At 42.8% G+C, this 21326-nt stretch overlaps 1 protein-coding gene across 1 annotated transcript in view; it reads right to left on the bottom strand.

Annotated features, from left to right (window-relative positions):
* Window positions 1-16908, bottom strand: part of Sf3a1 (splicing factor 3a subunit 1) — a 47140-nt gene extending 30232 nt beyond the window's left edge. The window contains exon 1 of the mRNA XM_071672281.1: window positions 16737-16908. Within this exon, the coding sequence (XP_071528382.1) occupies window positions 16737-16815 (79 nt within the window). The 5' untranslated portion in view covers window positions 16816-16908. The remainder of the gene's footprint in view (window positions 1-16736) is intronic.
* Window positions 16909-21326: the final 4418 nt, after the last annotated feature.

Below are 21326 nucleotides of genomic sequence, written 5' to 3'. Positions count from 1 at the left end.
GCTCCCAGAATTTTCGCCCCCTCCCCCACCCTATGATTCACTTCTGCTTCCATGGTTCCATGCGCTGCCTGATCCACTCCCAGACATCTAAAACACTTTACTTCCTCCAGTTTTTCTTCATTCAATCTTACCTCCCAATTGACTTGACCCTCAACCCTACTGTACCTAATAACCTTGCTCTTATTCCCATTCACTCTCAACTCTCTTCTTTCACACACTTTACCAAACTCAGTCACCAGCTTCTGCAGTTTCTCACATGAATCAGCCACCAGCGCTGTATCATCAGCCAACAACAACTGACTCACTTCCCAAGCTCTCTCATCCACAACAGACTGCATACTTGCCCCTCTTTCCAAAACTCTTGCATTCACCTCCCTAACAACCCTATCCATAAACAAATTAAACAACCATGGAAACATCACACATCCCTGCTGCAAACTTACATTCACTGAGAACCAATCACTTTCCTCTCTTCCTACACATACACATGCCTTACATCCTCGATAAAAACTTTTCACTGCTTCTAACAACTTGCCTCCCACACCATATATTCTTAATACCTTCCAAAGAGCATCTCTATCAACTCTATCATATGCCTTCTCCAGATCCATAAATGCTACATACAAATCCATTTGCTTTTCTAAGTATTTCTCACATACATTCTTCAAAGCAAACACCTGATCCACACATCCTCTACCACTTCTGAAACCACACTGCTCTTCCCCAATCTGATGCACTGAACATGCCTTCAACCTCTCAATCAATACCCTCCCATATAATTTACCAGGAATAATCAACAAACTTATCCCTCTGTAATTTGAGCACTCACTCTTACCCCCTTTGCCTTTGTACAATGGCACTATGCAAGCATTCCGCCAATCCTCAAGCACCTCACCATGAATCATACATACATTAAATAACCTTACCAACCAGTCAACAATACAGTCACCCCCTTTTTTAATAGCTTCCACTGCAATACCATCCAAACCTGCTGCCTTGCCGGCTTTCATCTTCCGCAAAGCTTTTACTACCTCTTCTCTGTTTACCAAATCATTTTCCCTAACCCTCTCACTTTGCACACCACCTCGACCAAAACACCCTATATCTACCACTCTATCATCAAACACATTCAACAGACCTTCAAAATACTCACTCCATCTCCTTCTCACATCACCACTTCTTGTTATCACCTCCCCATTAGCCCCCTTCACTGAAGTTCCCATTTGCTCCCTTGTCTTACGCACTTTATTTACCTTTATTTACACAGGACTGATGATTGGGAATACCTGGTTTAAAAAGCGAGATATACATAAGTATACTTATGTAAGTAGGAGAGATGGCCAGAGAGCGTTATTGGATTACGTGTTAATTGACAGGCGTGCGAAAGAGAGACTTTTGGATGTTAATGTGCTGAGAGGTGCAACTGGAGGGATGTCTGATCATTATCTTGTGGAGGCTAAGGTGAAGATTTGTAGGGGTTTTCAGAAAAGAAGAGTGAATGTTGGGGTGAAGAGGGTGGTGAGAGTAAGTGAGCTTGAGAAGGAGACCTGTGTGAGGAAGTATCAGGAGAGACTGAGTACAGAATGGAAAAAGGTGAGAACAATGGAAGCAAGGGGAGTGGGGGAGGAATGGGATGTATTTAGGGAATCAGTGATGGACTGCGCAAAAGATGCTTGTGGCATGAGAAGAGTGGGAGGTGGGTTGATTAGAAAGGGTAGTGAGTGGTGGGATGAAGAAGTAAGAGTATTAGTGAAAGAGAAGAGAGAGGCATTTGGACGATTTTTGCAGGGAAAAAATGCAATTGAGTGGGAGATGTATAAAAGAAAGAGACAGGAGGTCAAGAGAAAGGTGCAAGAGGTGAAAAAAAGGGCAAATGAGAGTTGGGGTGAGAGAGTATCATTAAATTTTAGGGAGAATAAAAAGATGTTCTGGAAGGAGGTAAATAAAGTGCGTAAGACAAGGGAGCAAATGGGAACTTCAGTGAAGGGGCACAAATGGGGAGGTGATAACAAGTAGTGGTGATGTGAGAAGGAGATGGAGTGAGTATTTTGAAGGTTTGTTGAATGTGTTTGATGATAGAGTGGCAGATATAGGGTGTTTTGGTCGAGGTGGTGTGCAAAGTGAGAGGGTTAGGGAAAATGATTTGGTAAACAGAGAAGAGGTAGTGAAAGCTTTGCGGAAGATGAAAGCCGGCAAGGCAGCAGGTTTGGATGGTATTGCAGTGGAATTTATTAAAAAAGGGGGTGACTGTATTGTTGACTGGTTGGTAAGGTTATTTAATGTATGTATGACTCATGGTGAGGTGCCTGAGGATTGGCGGAATGCGTGCATAGTGCCATTGTACAAAGGCAAAGGGGATAAGAGTGAGTGCTCAAATTACAGAGGTATAAGTTTGTTGAGTATTCCTGGTAAATTATATGGGAGGGTATTGATTGAGAGGGTGAAGGCATGTACAGAGCATCAGATTGGGGAAGAGCAGTGTGGTTTCAGAAGTGGTAGAGGATGTGTGGATCAGGTGTTTGCTTTGAAGAATGTATGTGAGAAATACTTAGAAAAGCAAATGGATTTGTATGTAGCATTTATGGATCTGGAGAAGGCATATGATAGAGTTGATAGAGATGCTCTGTGGAAGGTATTAAGAATATATGGTGTGGGAGGCAAGTTGTTAGAAGCAGTGAAAAGTTTTTATCGAGGATGTAAGGCATGTGTACGTGTAGGAAGAGAGGAAAGTGATTGGTTCTCAGTGAATGTAGGTTTGCGGCAGGGGTGTGTGATGTCTCCATGGTTGTTTAATTTGTTTATGGATGGGGTAGTTAGGGAGGTAAATGCAAGAGTTTTGGAAAGAGGGGCAAGTATGAAGTCTGTTGTGGATGAGAGAGCTTGGGAAGTGAGTCAGTTGTTGTTCGCTGATGATACAGCGCTGGTGGCTGATTCATGTGAGAAACTGCAGAAGCTGGTGACTGAGTTTGGTAAAGTGTGTGGAAGAAGAAAGTTAAGAGTAAATGTGAATAAGAGCAAGGTTATTAGGTACAGTAGGGTTGAGGGTCAAGTCAATTGGGAGGTGAGTTTGAATGGAGAAAAACTGGAGGAAGTGAAGTGTTTTAGATATCTGGGAGTGGATCTGGCAGCGGATGGAACCATGGAAGCGGAAGTGGATCATAGGGTGGGGGAGGGGGCGAAAATTCTGGGGGCCTTGAAGAATGTGTGGAAGTCGAGAACATTATCTCGGAAAGCAAAAATGGGTATGTTTGAAGGAATAGTGGTTCCAACAATGTTGTATGGTTGCGAGGCGTGGGCTATGGATAGAGTTGTGCGCAGGAGGATGGATGTGCTGGAAATGAGATGTTTGAGGACAATGTGTGGTGTGAGGTGGTTTGATCGAGTGAGTAACGTAAGGGTAAGAGAGATGTGTGGAAATAAAAAGAGCGTGGTTGAGAGAGCAGAAGAGGGTGTTTTGAAGTGGTTTGGGCACATGGAGAGGATGAGTGAGGAAAGATTGACCAAGAGGATATATGTGTCGGAGGTGGAGGGAGCAAGGAGAAGAGGGACACCAAATTGGAGGTGGAAAGATGAAGTGAAAAAGATTTTGTGTGATCGGGGCCTGAACATGCAGGAGGGTGAAAGGAGGGCAAGGAATAGAGTGAATTGGAGCGATGTGGTATACCGGGGTTGACGTGCTGTCAGTGGATTGAATCAAGGCATGTGAAGCGTCTGGGGTAAACCATGGAAAGCTGTGTAGGTATGTATATTTGCGTGTGTGGACGTATGTATATACATGTGTATGGGGGGGGGGGGGGTTGGGCCATTTCTTTCGTCTGTTTCCTTGCGCTACCTCGCAAACGCGGGAGACAGCGCCAAAGTATAAAAAAAAAAAAAAATATATCCCCTATCCCTGGATAGGGGTGAAAGAATACTTCCCACGTATTCCCTGCGTGTCGTAGATGGCGACTAAAATGGGAGGGAGCGGGTGACCGGAAATCCTTCCCTCTCGTTTTTTTCTTAATTTTCCAAAAGAAGGAACAGAGAAGGAGGCCAGGTGAGGATATTCCCTCAAAGGCCCAGTCCTCTGATCCTAATGCTACCTCGCTAATGCGGGAAATGGCGAATAGTATGAAAAAATATATATACATATATCCTCGCGTGTCGTAGAAGGCGACTAGAGGGGACGGGAGCGGGGGGCCAGAAATCCTCCCCTCCTTGTATTTTTAAAGTCTAAAATGGGAAACAGAAGAAGGAGTCACGCGGGGAGTGCTCATCCCCCTCGAAGGCTCAGACTGGGGTGTCTAAATGTGTGTGGATGTAACCAAGATGTGAAAAAAGGAGAGATAGGTAGTATGTTTGAGGAAAGGAACCTGGATGTTTTGGCTCTGAGTGAAACGAAGCTCAAGGGTAAAGGGGAAGAGTGGTTTGGGAATGTCTTGGGAGTAAAGTCAGGGGTTAGTGAGAGGACAAGAGCAAGGGAAGGAGTAGCAGTACTCCTGAAACAGGAGTTGTGGGAGTATGTGATAGAATGTAAGAAAGTAAATTCTCGATTAATATGGGTAAAACTGAAAGTTGATGGAGAGAGATGGGTGATTATTGGTGCATATGCACCTGGGCATGAGAAGAAAGATCATGAGAGGCAAGTGTTTTGGGAGCAGCTGAATGAGCGTGTTAGTGGTTTTGATGCACGAGACCGGGTTATAGTGATGGGTGATTTGAATGCAAAGGTGAGTAATGTGGCAGTTGAGGGAATAATTGGTATACATGGGGTGTTCAGTGTTAGAAATGGAAATGGTGAAGAGCTTGTAGATTTATGTGCTGAAAAAGGACTGGTGATTGGGAATACCTGGTTTAAAAAGCGAGATATACATAAGTATACGTATGTAAGTAGGAGAGATGGCCAGAGAGCGTTATTGGATTACGTGTTAATTGACAGGCGCGCGAAAGAGAGACTTTTGGATGTTAACGTCCTGAGAGGTGCAACTGGAGGGATGTCTGATCATTATCTTGTGGAGGCTAAGGTGAAGATTTGTAGGGGTTTTCAGAAAAGAAGAGTGAATGTTGGGGTGAAGAGGGTGGTGAGAGTAAGTGAGCTTGGGAAGGAGACTTATATGAGGAAGTACCAGGAGAGACTGAGTACAGAATGGAAAAAGGTGAGAACAATGGAAGTAAGGGGAGTGGGGGAGGAATGGGATGTATTTAGGGAATCAGTGATGGATTGCGCAAGAGATGCTTGGGCATGAGAAGAGTGGGAGGTGGGTTGATTAGAAAGGGTAGTGAGTGGTGGGATGAAGAAGTAAGATTATTAGTGAAAGAGAAGAGAGAGGCATTTGGACGATTTTTGCTGGGAAAAAATGAAATTGAGTGGGAGATGTATAAAAGAAAGAGACAGGAGGTCAAGAGAAAGGTGCAAGAGGTGAAAAAGAGGGCAAATGAGAGTTGGGGTGAGAGAGTATCATTAAATTTTAGGGAGAATAAAAAGATGTTCTGGAAGGAGGTAAATAAAGTGCGTAAGACAAGGGAGCAAATGGGAACTTCAGTGAAGGGTGCAAATGGGGAGGTGATAACAAGTAGTGGTGATGTGAGAAGATGGAGTGAGTATTTTGAAGGTTTGTTGAATGTGTTTGATGATAGAGTGGCATATATAGGGTGTTTTGGTCGAGGTGGTGTGCAAAGTGAGAGGGTTAGGGAAAACGATTTGGTAAACAGAGAAGAGGTAGTACAAGCTTTGCGGAAGATGAAAGCCGGCAAGGCAGCAGGTTTGGATGGTATTGCAGTGGAATTTATTAAAAAAGGGGGTGACTGTATTGTTGACTGGTTGGTAAGGTTATTTAATGTATGTATGACTCATGGTGAGGTGCCTGAGGATTGGCGGAATGCTTGCATAGTGCCATTGTACAAAGGCAAAGGGGATAAGAGTGAGTGCTCAAATTACAGAGGTATAAGTTTGTTGGGTATTCCTGGTAAATTATATGGGAGGGTATTGATTGAGAGGGTGAAGGCATGTACAGAGCATCAGATTGGGGAAGAGCAATGTGGTTTCAGAAGTGGTAGAGGATGTGTAGATCAGGTGTTTGCTTTGAAGGATGTGTAGATCAGGTGTTTGCTTTGAAGAATGTATGTGAGAAATACTTAGAAAAGCAAATGGATTTGTATGTAGCATTTATGGATCTGGAGAAGGCATATGATACAGTTGATAGAGATGCTCTTTGGAAGGTATTAAGAATATATGGTGTGGGAGGCAAGTTGTTAGAAGCAGTGAAAAGTTTTTATCGAGGATGTAAGGCATGTGTATGTGTAGGAAGAGAGGAAAGTGATTGGTTCTCAGTGAATGTAAGTTTGCAGCAGGGATGTGTGATGTTTCCATGGTTGTTTAATTTGTTTATGGATGGGGTTGTTAGGGAGGTGAATGCAAGAGTTTTGGAAAGAGGGGCAAATATGCAGTCTGTTGTGGATGAGAGAGCTTGGGAAGTGAGTCAGTTGTTGTTCGCTGATGATACAACGCTGGTGGCTGATTCACGTGAGAAACTGCAGAAGCTGGTGACTGAGTTTGGTAAAGTGTGTGAAAGAAGAAAGTTAAGAGTAAATGTGAATAAGAGGAAGGTTATTAGGTACAGTAGGATTGAGGGTCAAGTCAATTGGGAGGTTAGTTTGAATGGAGAAAAACTGGAGGAAGTAAAGTGTTTTAGATATCTGGGAGTGGATCTGGCAGTGGATGGAACCATGGAAGCGGAAGTGAATCATAGGGTAGGGGAGGGGGCGAAAATCCTGGGAGCCTTGAAGAATGTGTGGAAGTGGAGAACATTATCTCAGAAAGCAAAAATGGGTATGTTTGAAGGAATAGTGGTTCCAACAATGTTGTATGGTTGCGAGGCGTGGGCTATGGATAGAGTTGTGCGCAGGAGGATGGATGTGCTGGAAATGAGATGTTTGAGGACAATGTGTGGTGTGAGGTGGTTTGATCGAGTAAGTAATGTAAGGGTAAGAGAGATGTGTGGAAATAAAAAGAGCGTGGTTGAGAGAGCAGAAGAGGGTGTTTTGAAATGGTTTGGGCACATGGAGAGAATGAGTGTGGAAAGATTGACCAAGAGGATATATGTGTCGGAGGTGGATGGAACGAGGAGAAGCGGGAGACCAAATTCGAGGTGGAAAGATGGAGTAAAAAAGATTTTGTGTGATCGGGGCCTGAACATGCAGGAGGGTAAAAGGAGGGCAAGGAATAGAGTGAATTGGATCGATGTGGTATACCGGGATTGACGTGTTGTTAGTGGATTGAATCAGGGCATGTGAAGCGTCTGGGGTAAACCATGGAAAGTTGTGTGGGACCTGGATGTGGAAAGGGAGCTGTGGTTTCGGGCATTATTGCGTGGCAGCTAGAGACTGAGTGTGAACGAATGGGGCCTTTGTTGTCATTTTCCTAGTGCTACCTCGCACACATGAGGGGGGAGGGGGATGGTATTCCATGTGTGGTAGGTGGCGATGGGAGTGAATGGGGGCAGACAGTGTGAATTCTGTGCATGGGTATATATGTATGTGTCTGTGTATGTATATATGTGTACATTGAGATGTATAGGTATGTATATTTGCGTGTGTGGATGTGTGTGTGTGTATACATTGTGTATGGGGGTGGGTTGGGCCATTTCTTTCGTCTGTTTCCTTGCGCTACCTCACAAACGCGGGAGACAGCGACAAAGCTAAATAAAAAAATAAAAATGAAAATATATATGCATGTGTGTGTGTGTGTGTGTGTATTAACTATACTTGATCACTCTCTCCAGCGTCAGTGAGGCAGCGCAAGAAGTATTAAAATTTAATGTAATATACGTATTCCATATGGAATTTATCAGTATTTGGTTACACCCCTTTAGGATTAGTTATATTTACTAAGAGCAGGGAAAAAAGATGTTGATGCAATCTAGAACAATGCCTTTTGTTTAATTTCTAATGCAATTGGGTGGACAGACTAACAGTTAAGAAAAGAAGCTGGAGGTAAGAAAAATCTGGTTACAAATGTTAATGAGTTTGTATTTATGCACACCTTTTTTCAGGCCAAACTGGTGCTCTGAGAAGCACACAATTTGGTGTAGGTTCTTAAGCTTAGAATATGGGCCAATTTTAAGGCTACCACATGTTGGCCTTGAAGGCCATATTGAGGCCACCTCTAACTTAATAGATTCTACGTCTCTGTACTCTATCCAGATCCACTGTACGCATTCCAGATAAGCAGCCTTGCAGCTATAGATTATGATTAAGGTACTGCAGGATCTAAAGAATACTGGACCATGGTTTTAAAGGCTAACAAAAGATTCTTTTTAAGGTTGAGATATGCTATAACTTTATGTGGCACCTGGAGGCTGCAAATTTTGTGTGTTTAAGAATTGGGGCAAGGTTTTAAGGCATCTCAACCATATAGATTGCACTTAGTTCATGATACCCATTCAAAGCAGTCAACTAAGCTGACCTAAGGTTAATACCCAAGGGTACCAGTACCTGGACTTTCAAGTCCACAAAGGCCACTTTTTAAGGCTTAGGAAAGCCATAAGATGCAGTGACGAGATTTCATCAAGAGAATAAGGAATGTGTGAGAGTAGATAAGAGTGGAGGGAGAATGGTTCCAGGTGAAGGAAGGTGAATGCAATGTTTTCATAGAAAGGAGCAGTCTTTTGGGAGTCTGGGGTGCCTGTGAGGTGAGATGGTTTTCTTGATGATGCAGCACAGGTGGCAGATTCAAGAAAAATTGACAAAGATGGTGTGCGTGTCTGAAGTGGTGGGAACAAGTGGGGGACCAAATTGGAGATGGAAGGATAACTAGTACTTATTTATTCTGTTTTTTTTTTTTTTTTTTCTTTGTCGCTGTCTCCCTGCGTTTGCGAGATAGCGCAAGGAAACAGACGAAAGAAATGGCCCAACCCACCCAATACACATGTATATACATACACGTCCACACACGCAAATATACATACCTACACAGCTTTCCATGGTTTACCCCAGACGCTTCACATGCCCTGATTCAATCCACTGACAGCACGTCAACCCCGGTATACCACATCGATCCAATTCACTCTATTCCTTGCCCTCCTTTCACCCTCCTGCATGTTCAGGCCCCGATCACACAAAATCTTTTTCACTCCATCTTTCCACCTCCAATTTGGTCTCCCACTTCTCCTCGTTCCCTCCACCTCCAACACATATATCCTCTTGGTCAATCTTTCCTCACTCATTCTCTCCATGTGCCCAAACCATTTCAAAACACCCTCTTCTGCTCTCTCAACCACGCTCTTTTTATTTCCACACATCTCTCTTACCCTTAAGTTACTTACTCGATCAAACCACCACACATTGTCCTCAAACTTCTCATTTCCAGCACATCCATCCTCCTGCGCACAACTCTATCCATAGCCCACACCTCGCAACCATACAACATTGTTGGAAACACTATTCCTTCAAACATACCCATTTTTGCTTTCCGAGATAATGTTCTCCACTTCCACACATTCTTCAAGGCTCCCAGGATTTTCGCCCCCTCCCTCACCCTATGATCCACTTCCGCTTCCATGGTTCCATTTGCTGCCAGATCCACTCCCAGATATCTAAAACACTTTACTTCCTCCAGTTTTTCTCCATTCAAACTTACCTCCCAATTGACTCGACCCTCAACCCTACTGTACCTAATAACCTTGCAAGATCTTATTCACATTTACTCTTAACTTTCTTCTTTCACACACTTTACCAAACTTAGTCACCAGCTTCTGCAGTTTCTCACATGAATCAGCCACCAGCGCTGTATCATCAGCAAACAACAACTGACTCACTTCCCAAGCTCTCTCATCCACAACAGACCTCATACTTGCCCCTCTTTCCAAAACTCTTGCATTCACCTCCCTAACAACCCCATCCATAAACAAATTAAACAACCATGGAAACATCACACACCCCTGCCGCAAACCTACATTCACTGAGAACCAATCACTTTCCTCTCTTCCTACACGTACACATGCCTTACATGCTCGATAAAAACTTTTCACTGCTTCTATCATATGCCTTCTCCAGATCCATAAATGCTACATACAAATCCATTTGCTTTTCTAAGTATTTCTCACATACATTCTTCAAAGCAAACACCTGATCCACACATCCTCTACCACTTCTGAAACCACACTGCTCTTCCCCAATCTGATGCTCTGTACATGTCTTCACCCTCTCAATCAATACCCTCACATATAATTTACCAGGAATACTCAACAAACTTATACCTCTGTAATTTGAGCACTCACTCTTATCCCCTTTGCCTTTGTACAATGGCACTATGCACGCATTCCGCCAATCCTCAGGCACCTCACCATGAGTCATACATACATTAAATAACCTTACCAACCAGTCAATAATACAGTCACCCCCTTTTTTAATAAATTCCACTGCAATACCATCCAAACCTGCTGCCTTGCCGGCTTTCATCTTCTGCAAAGCTTTTACTACCTCTTCTCTGTTTACCAAATCATTTTTCCTAACCCTCTCACTTTGCACACCACCTCGACCAAAACACCCTATATCTGCCACTCTATCATCAAACACATTCAACAAACCTTCAAAATACTCACTCCATCTCCTTCTCACATCACCACTACTTGTTATCACCTCCCCATTTGCACCCTTCACTGAAGTTCCCATTTGCTCCCTTGTCTTACGCACTTTATTTACCTCCTTCCAGAACATCTTTTTATTCTCCCTAAAATTTAATGATACTCTTTCACCCCAACTCTCATTTGCCCTCTTTTTCACCTCTTGCACCTTTCTCTTGACCTCCTGTCTCTTTCTTTTATACATCTCCCACGCAATTGCATTTTTTCCCAGCAAAAATCGTCCAAATGCCTCTCTCTTCTCTTTCACTAATAATCTTACTTCTTCATCCCACCACTCACTACCCTTTCTAATCAACTCACCTCCCACTCTTCTCATGCCACAAGCATCTTTTGTGCAATCCATCACTGATTCCCTAAATACATCCCATTCCTCCCCCACTCCCCTTACTTCCATTGTTCTCACCTTTTCCATTCTGTACTCAGTCTCTCCTGGTACTTCCTCACACAAGTCTCCTTCCCAAGCTCACTTACTCTCACCACCCTCTTCACCCCAACATTCACTCCTCTTTTCTGAAAACCCATACAAATCTTCACCTTAGCCTCCACAAGATAATGATCAGACATCCCTCCAGTTGCACCTCTCAGCACGTTAACATCCAAAAGTCTCTCTTTCGCGCGCCTGTCAATTAACACGTAATCCAATAATACTCTCTGGCCATCTCTCCTACTTACATACATATACTTATGTATATCTCGCTTTTTAAACCAGGTATTCCCAATCACCAGTCCTTTTTCAGCACATAAATCTACAAGCTCTTCACCATTTCCATTTACAACACTGAACACCCCATGTATACCAATTATTCCCTCAACTGCCACATTACTCACCTTTGCATTCAAATCACCCATCACTATAACCCGGTCTCGTGCATCAAAACCACCAACACATTCATTCAGCTGCTCCCAAAACACTTGCCTCTCTTGATCTTTCTTCTCATGCCCAGGTGCATATGCACCAATAATCACCCATCTCTCTCCATCAACTTTCAGTTTTACCCATATTAATCGAGAATTTACTTTCTTACATTCTATCACATACTCCAACAACTCTTGTTTCAGGAGTACTGCTACTCCTTCCCTTGCTCTTGTCCTCTCACTAACCCCTGACTTTACTCCCAAGACATTCCCAAACCACTCTTCCCCTTTACCCTTGAGCTTCGTTTCACTAAGAGCCAAAACATCCAGGTTCCTTTCCTCAAACATACTACCTATCTCTCCTTTTTTCACATCTTGGTTACATCCACACACATTTAGACACCCCAGTCTGAGCCTTCTGTACGTATATATTTTTTTTTTTTTTTTTTTTTTTTTTTTTTTATACTTTGTCGCTGTCTCCCGCGTTTGCGAGGTAGCGCGAGGAAACAGACGAAAGAAATGGCCCAACCCCCATACACACGTACATACACACGTCCACACACGCAAATATACATACCTACACAGCTTTCCATGGTTTACCCCAGACGCTTCACATGCCTTGATTCACTCCACTGACAGCACGTCAACCCCTGTATACCACATCGCTCCAATTCACTCTATTCCTTGCCCTCCTTTCACCCTCCTGCATGTTCAGGCCCCGATCACACAAAATCTTTTTCACTCCATCTTTCCACCTCCAATTTGGTCTCCCTCTTCTCCTCGTTCCCTCCACCTCCGACACATATATCCTCTTGGTCAATCTTTCCTCACTCATTCTCTCCATGTGCCCAAACCATTTCAAAACACCCTCTTCTGCTCTCTCAACCACGCTCTTTTTATTTCCACACATCTCTCTTACCCTTACGTTACTTACTCGATCAAACCACCTCACACCACACATTGTCCTCAAACATCTCATTTCCAGCACATCCATCCTCCTGCGCACAACTCTATCCATAGCCCACGCCTCGCAACCATACAACATTGTTGGAACCACTATTCCTTCAAACATACCCATTTTTGCTTTCCGAGATAATGTTCTCGACTTCCACACATTTTTCAAGGCTCCCAAAATTTTCGCCCCCTCCCCCACCCTATGATCCACTTCCGCTTCCATGGTTCCATCCGCTGACAGATCCACTCCCAGATATCTAAAACACTTCACTTCCTCCAGTTTTTCTCCATTCAAACTCACCTCCCAATTGACTTGACCCTCAACCCTACTGTACCTAATAACCTTGCTCTTATTCACATTTACTCTTAACTTTCTTCTTCCACACACTTTACCAAACTCAGTCACCAGCTTCTGCAGTTTCTCACATGAATCAGCCACCAGCGCTGTATCATCAGCGAACAACAACTGACTCACTTCCCAAGCTCTCTCATCCCCAACAGACTTCATACTTGCCCCTCTTTCCAGGACTCTTGCATTTACCTCCCTAACAACCCCATCCATAAACAAATTAAACAACCATGGAGACATCACACACCCCTGCCGCAAACCTACATTCACTGAGAACCAATCACTTTCCTCTCTTCCTACACGTACACATGCCTTACATCCTCGATAAAAACTTTTCACTGCTTCTAACAACTTGCCTCCCACACCATATATTCTTAATACCTTCCACAGAGCATCTCTATCAACTCTATCATATGCCTTCTCCAGATCCATAAATGCTACATACAAATCCATTTGCTTTTCTAAGTATTTCTCACATACATTCTTCAAAGCAAACACCTGATCCACACATCCTCTACCACTTCTGAAACCGCACTGCTCTTCCCCAATCTGATGCTCTGTACATGCCTTCACCCTCTCAATCAATACCCTCCCATATAGTTTACCAGGAATACTCAACAAACTTATACCTCTGTAATTTGAGCACTCACTCTTATCCCCTTTGCCTTTGTACAATGGCACTATGCACGCATTCCGCCAATCCTCAGGCACCTCACCATGAGTCATACATACATTAAATAACCTTACCAACCAGTCAACAATACAGTCACCCCCTTTTTTAATAAATTCCACTGCAATACCATCCAAACCTGCTGCCTTGCCGGCTTTCATCTTCCGCAAAGCTTTTACTACCTCTTCTCTGTTTACCAAATCATTTTCCCTAACCCTCTCACTTTGCACACCACCTCGACCAAAACACCCTATATCTGCCACTCTGTCATCAGACACATTCAACAAACCTTCAAAATACTCATTCCATCTCCTTCTCACATCACCACTACTTGTTATCACCTCCCCATTTACGCCCTTCACTGAAGTTCCCATTTGCTCCCTTGTCTTACGCACCCTATTTACCTCCTTCCAGAACATCTTTTTATTCTCCCTAAAATTTACTGATAGTCTCTCACCCCAACTCTCATTTGCCCTTTTTTTCACCTCTTGCACCTTTCTCTTGACCTTCTGTCTCTTTCTTTTATACTTCTCCCACTCAATTGCATTTTTTCCCTGCAAAAATCGTCCAAATGCCTCTCTCTTCTCTTTCACTAATACTCTTACTTCTTCATCCCACCACTCACTACCCTTTCTAAACAGCCCACCTCCCACTCTTCTCATGCCACAAGCATCTTTTGCGCAATCCATCACTGATTCCCTAAATACATCCATTCCTCCCCCACTCCCCTTACTTCCATTGTTCTCACCTTTTCCATTCTGTACCTCTCTCCCTGGTACTTCCTCACCAAGTCTCCTTCCAAGCTCACTTACTCTCACCACCCTCTTCACCCCAACATTCACCCCTCTTTTCTGAAAACCCATACAAATCTTCACCTTAGCCTCCACAACAAAATTGATCAGACATCCCTCCAGTTGCACCTCTCAGGACGTTAACATCCAAAAGTCTCTCTTTCGCGCGCTGTCAATTAACACGTAATCCAATAATTGCTCTCTGGCCATCTCCCCTATTACATACGTATACTACGTATATCTCGCTTTTTAAACCAGGTATTCCCAATCACCAGTCCTTTTTCAGCACATAAATCTACAAGCTCTTCACCATTTCCATTTACAACACTGAACACCCCATGTATACCAATTATTCCTCAACTGCCACATTACTCACCTTTGCATTCAAATCACCCATCACTATTAAACGGTCTCGTGCATCAAAACCACTAACACATTCATTCAGCTGCTCCCAAAACACTTGCCTCTCATGATCTTTCTTCTCATGCCAGGTGCATATGCACCAATAATCACCCATCTCTCTCCATCAACTTTCAGTTTTACCCATTATTAATCGAGAATTTACTTTCTTACATTCTATCACATACTCCAACAAACTCTTGTTTCAGGAGTACTGCTACTCCTTCCTTGCTCTTGTCCTCTCACTAACCCCTGACTTTACTCCCAAGACATTCCCAAACCACTCTTCCCTTTACCCTTGAGCTTCGTTTCACTAAGAGCCAAACATCCAGGTTCCTTTCCTCAAACATACTACCTATCTCTCCTTTTTTCACATCTTGGTTACATCCACACACATTTAGACACCCCAGTCTGAGCCTTCTGTACGTATATATTTTTTTTTTTTTTTTTTTTTTTTTTTTTTTATACTTTGTCGCTGTCTCCCGCGTTTGCGAGAGGTTAGCGCGAGGAAAACAGACGAAAGAAATGGCCCAACCCCATACACACGTACATACACACGTCCACACACGCAAATATACATACCTACACAGCTTTCCATGGTTTACCCCAGACGCTTCACATGCCTTGATTCAATCCACTGACAGCACGTCAACCCCGGTATACCACATCGCTCCAATTCACTCTATTCTTTGCCCTCCTTTCACCCTCCTGCATGTTCAGGCCCCGATCACACAAAATCTTTTTCACTCCATCTTTCCACCTCCAATTTGGTCTCCCTCTTCTCCTCGTTCCCTCCACCTCCGACACATATATCCTCTTGGTCAATCTTTCCTCACTCATTCTCTCCATGTGACCAAACCATTTCAAAACACCCTCTTCTGCTCTCTCAACCACGCTCTTTTTATTTCCACACATCTCTCTTACCCTTACGTTACTTACTCGATCAAACCACCTCACACCACACATTGTCCTCAAACATCTCATTTCCAGCACATCCATCCTCCTGCGCACAACTCTATCCATAGTCCACACCTCGCAACCATACAACATCGTTGGAACCACTATTCCTTCAAACATACCCATTTTTGCTTTCCGAGATAATGTTCTCGACTTACACACATTCTTCAAGGCCCCCAGAATTTTCGCCCCCTCCCCCACCCTATGATCCACTTCCGCTTCCATGGTTCCATCCGCTGCCAGATCCACTCCCAGATATCTAAAACACTTCACTTCCTCCAGTTTTTCTCCATTCAAACTCACCTCCCGACTGAATTGACCCTCAACCCTACTGTACCTAATAACCTTGCTCCTTAAAGTTATAATCGCAAATTAACGCGTGTAAATCAAACTCTCTATTCTACGTCATAGACCAATGCATTTCATGTAATTCCAAGAGTTATTTTGTGTCATGTCTCGTAACCATAAAAACCTGACCACAAACCCAACATTCTCCTCGGCCTACATGGCCCTCCCCACTACCATAATAATCCTCCAATATAATAATGTTCCTAATCATGCAAGTGCTGGTCCAGCTGATTAACTTACATCCACAAAGTACATGGTGTCCACAGATTAAGATTTTCACACACAAACCCAAGCCATATCGTGCACACACACACACGTACAAAGTGGTAGTTTACCTACCTAATTAGGCGTCAAAGAAACGCAAATTGGCACGTTCTTTTCAAATATGCATTCTCCAGTAACTACAAATATCCCTTCACATCACCACGTGCAGGTTAGGGCACCACAGACCACACGTCGGATTGGCTCCCATGTTCACTCGACGCATCACAGATGCGTTCAGTAAACATGGAACCCAACGTGCGTATATGCGTATGACACTACCGACCTTTCCTAGCTGGTTTGGGGTGTGTTCAAGTTATGACCACACTTCCTTAACCAGAGCCGTCAAGGCACTGCAACCACCTCTACCGGTATGTTTAATGCTAAAAAAAAAAAAAGGAGGAGGAGGAGGAGGAGGAAGAAGCCATTTCCACGATTTATTTACATCCGACGGTAACCTTGGGAGTTGGGGGGTGAGGGGGATCGAGTCACTTACATAATAAAGAGAATTTCTGGCATTAAAAGGATACTCCTCACTTCAGGTGGCGGGTAGATGAACCCCACTACATTTTTCTTCTCGTCGGTGGCCGGTGCCTCGACGGGCGGCATTGTGAAGAGGTAGATTTGACGTTAAATGCCGGGGCCGGCAAGCGACATAGGACACAACCTTCCCAAGACGAGGATCCGATAACTGGCGTGGACGACCCTTACAGTATTCAGGAATGTTGCTCGAATTTAATCACCTGACCCAAAATAATGAATTAAAGCATAATATATTATTATTAACATAAAAGAAATATTTTTTTTATAAAATGCAAAGGATTCTTAGCATGATTTCTCCTTCTGGGATTAATTCTTAGGCGAAAGAAAGTTCATTGTTCCGGAAGCGCAATTTCTCGATTTTCTAGACTGGGAGCGAGAGGAAAATATTCGAGATAGCATTAATATAACTGATGATAATAATAATAATTAAATCAATAATAATAATGATTAACATAATACTAATGAAAACAATAATAATAATAATAAAATAATAATATATGGGCCGGAAATATTTTCAGAGGAAAGATTGAGGATAAAGGAACAATATTAAGTGAGTATAAAGTACAACTGATTTCAACATGGCATGATTTCAATATGTCCCCAAAAAACTAGTTTGAAAGAGTTGAAAACAGGCGCTAAACCAATGTAGAAGAGTTCAAAATTACCTACATACACTCAAAGATAATTAACTCATAACATACTCCAATAAAACGACCGTATGCATTTCGTTAAAGACGTAATTGATAACCAAATGAAATCGTTTTTATGGATACGAATGAAGCACTAATGACCTCATTGAGTATGTAACTAATCATCTAATGGTTCTATCTTGGTCTAGTAACTATACTCAATCTATTCTAGATTAAATTTTTGCCGTCATTATGACGTCATTCTATTTTCTATTTACATCAACCCAAATCCTGGACATGTGAACCGAAGTGGAAATAGATAATTGTAATCATATTCTCTGTGCTGTCCCTGCTGAAATTATAATGTATATTCATCAAATTAATCATGAATAAAGGGTTCCTTCATCAGCATCTACATTAAAGCGACGATTTGTATTAAATCCGTTGATGTATATGTTTATCTCCTCCACAATTGATCTGATTGGATTACATCACGAAGGACCTCTGATGGGCTGGTGTATGATGGGCCTCTGATGGGCTAGTATATGACAGGCCTCCATGTCTTAGGTTGTACCTTAAATCTTTGCCTATTCTGTTTCAAACGGTATACATCTGTCCAATTATGCTCCCTACATCAGGGCCGGGCCTTCAGTGGAATAGAGAGAGAGAGAGAGAGAGAGAGAGAGAGAGAGAGAGAGAGAGAGAGAGAGAGAGAGAGAGAGGAGCAAAAACCTTGTCTGTTGAAATGGTCCAGGTTATAGTTAATGGGGAAAGACATGAGAAGGGAGAGAGAGAGCGAGAGATTTCCAAAGCTTGGACATGTAGGGAAAGAAACAGGTATCAAAGCGGCCCATCCTTGAGTTACCAATGGCCACACAGTAATCATGTGACTCAACCACAGCAGTTTGATGAGTATTGCGTGGCCTAGCTAGTGGTGGTGGGGGGCACACAGGCAGCCAACACTCGGGAGCTGAAAAAAACACCGAAGTCATACCTAGAGAAGAGGGGGAAATGAACCAACATTGTGGCGTAGGGGAAAAGGGAGGGGAATCAAGTTTGGAAATTAGCCTTGGACAGTTTATAAAGTGTGAAATGTAAGAGCAGTGTTCTAAATAAGGACCAATCCATCCCTTTATATAAATGGAGCAACTGTTCCAAAGAGATGAAGTTTCCCACATTCAAACAGGACACCCCATTTTCTTAGGGGCACACTTAGCTATTCTCGTCATGTCAAAAAAGAGATGAGAGAGAGGCGTGTGTGGGGAGTGTTTTTTATTTATATCTCTTTCACAGATATATGATAACTGCTTACGACAAGCTATATATGTTCATTTTTGGGTTTATCAATAAAATACAAGAAATATTCTCCTTTATCTTTATTGTTTAACATTCCATGTGTGTGTATATATATATATATATATATATATATATATATATATATATATATATATATATATATATATATATAGTACAGTAAAGGAAGCCATATTGAATCATAGCCATACACAAGACCTGAAATTAGTTACAGTTATTTTGTAACACCAAGAACTTGGGTGTGCAGTCCAGCACTGTATTAGTGGAGTCTCTGTTCTGTGTTGGCCTGTAACTGTATTTTGTAAGCTGAATGATACATAATAATGATACATAATAATGGACAGTTCATGGCCAAGTAGGAGAAGCCAGAGATAAATAATTGGTTATTTAACGTCTCCAGAGCCATTTATCATTTATCTGGGCGGAGGATCAACCAGGACGTGAGCCTTTTTAACAGTAAGTGACTTTGATAAGTCATTTATTGACTTAGTTTACATGCCAGGGATGAGAATGTGGACATTTTTATTATTTTTTCCCCTCCCCTTCGAAAAGGCCAGGTCGGGCTTGTGTGTGTGTGTGTGTGTGTGTGTGTGTGTGTTGGTGTCTCTCGACCAGATCGACCATACGTGTTTATCTCCATCTCTGACGTCATGTTGGCCCCCCGTCTCTGACGTCATGTTCGCCGCCCCCATCTCTGACGTCATGTTCGTCCCCTCCCCCATCTCTGACGTCATGTTCGCCGCCCCATCTCTGACGTCATGTTCGTCCCCTCCCCCATCTCTGACGTCATGTTCGTCCCCTCCCCTTCCCTCCCTCCCCCTTTCTCTGTAGGATCCCCCTAACCTGGGGAGGTGTTAGGGGGAAGGGGGAAAAGGGAGGGGGGTGATGGGTGGGTGATGGGTTGGGGGATGGGTGGGGTAGGAATGGGAGAATCTCTCCCATCACCCCCATTCCATTCTACCCCTCTTCCTTTCCCCATACACATCTCCCTTTCCCATAGTGTTTGTTATCTTCCCTTCCACTGTATTTCCCATCTCTCCCACCGACCTCCTTTCCCATCCTGTTTTCCCTTCCACTCTAAAATCCTTCACCTCTTTCGTTTATATCTTTTTCATACTATTCACCATTTCCCGCGTTAGCAAAGTAGCGCCAAGAACAGAGGACTGAGCCTTATGGGGGAATATCCTCACTTGCCCCCTTCTCATGTTCCTCCTAAACATTTTCCTTTTCTCCCTCATTTCCAATCATGACAACAACACATCTCAGTCCCTCCACTTCTGTCTGATCACCACCATCTCATCTCGTCCATTCCTGACCAATCAAAGTGGACTTCTTCCTCCCTCACAATTTTTAAAAAGAAAAACGAAAGATTTCTTATTTATTTTTCTAAATCAGTCCTCATCCCTCTCTCGCGTCGTGGTGTCTCACAAACCTCATGATTCTCATTATTTTCTTCCTCTTCTTCTTCTTCTTCTTCCTCTTCTTCCTCTTCTTCTTCTTCTTCTTCCTCTTCCTCTTCTTCTTCTTCTTCCTCTTCTTCTTCGTCGTCGTCTTATTATCATTATTAATATTATCATCAATCATTATTATTATTATAATCATCATTGCCTTTATTATTACTTTTATTATAATCTTCATCATTTTCATTATTGTCATTATCATTATTATCATAATTATTATCATAGACAACAAGAGATGAAAATACTTCATTTCCTTTCGTCTCCGCTGAAGAAATTCAATCTCCATTTTCGTCCATTGATGATGGTGAACTACACTAAAAATAAATGTCCAGCCTTTTCCTCCCTCCCAAATTTCACACATACGCTTTACTCATCCTTTTTAAAGTACTCACTGCTTGCAATACCTTTCCTCCCATACCACATACATATATATATGTATATATATATTTCATTTATCTATTGAACCCACCCACATACACATGTATATACATAAACGCCCACACACGCACATATACATGCCTATACTTTTCAACGTATACATACACGGACATATACCTATATACACATGTACATAATTCATACTTGCTGCCTTCATCCATTTCAGTCGCCACCCCGCCACATATGAAAAACAGCACCCGCCCCCCCCTCCCCACGCGGGCGAGGTAGCGCTAGGAAAAGACAACAAAGGCCACATACATTCACACTCAGTCTCTAGCTGTCATGTATAATGCACCGAAACCACAGCTCCCTTTCCACAGCCAGGCCCCACAAAACTTTCCAAGGTTTACTTTAGACGCTTCACATGCCCTGGTTCAATCCATCGACAGCACGTCGACCCTGGTATACCACATCGTTCCAATTCACTCTATTCCTTGCTCGCCTTTCACCCTCCTGCATGTTCAGGCCCCGATCACTCAAAATTTTTTTCACTACATCTTTCCACCTCCAATTTGGTCTCCCACTTCTCTCTCGTTCCCTCCACCTCTAACACATATATTGTCTTGGTTAATCTTTCCTCACTCATTCTCTCCATATGACCAAACCATTTCAAAACACCCTCTTCTGTTCTCTTAACCACACTCTTTTTATTTCCATACATCTCTCTTACCCTATTATTACTTACTCGATCAAACCACCTCACACCACATATTGTCCTCAAACATCTCATTTCTAA

Source organism: Panulirus ornatus, chromosome 17 (genome assembly GCF_036320965.1).
Source record: "Panulirus ornatus isolate Po-2019 chromosome 17, ASM3632096v1, whole genome shotgun sequence".
NCBI lineage: Eukaryota > Metazoa > Arthropoda > Malacostraca > Decapoda > Palinuridae > Panulirus > Panulirus ornatus.
Note: the sequence above shows the minus strand (reverse complement) of the source record. Positions and strands in the feature narration are given on the sequence as shown.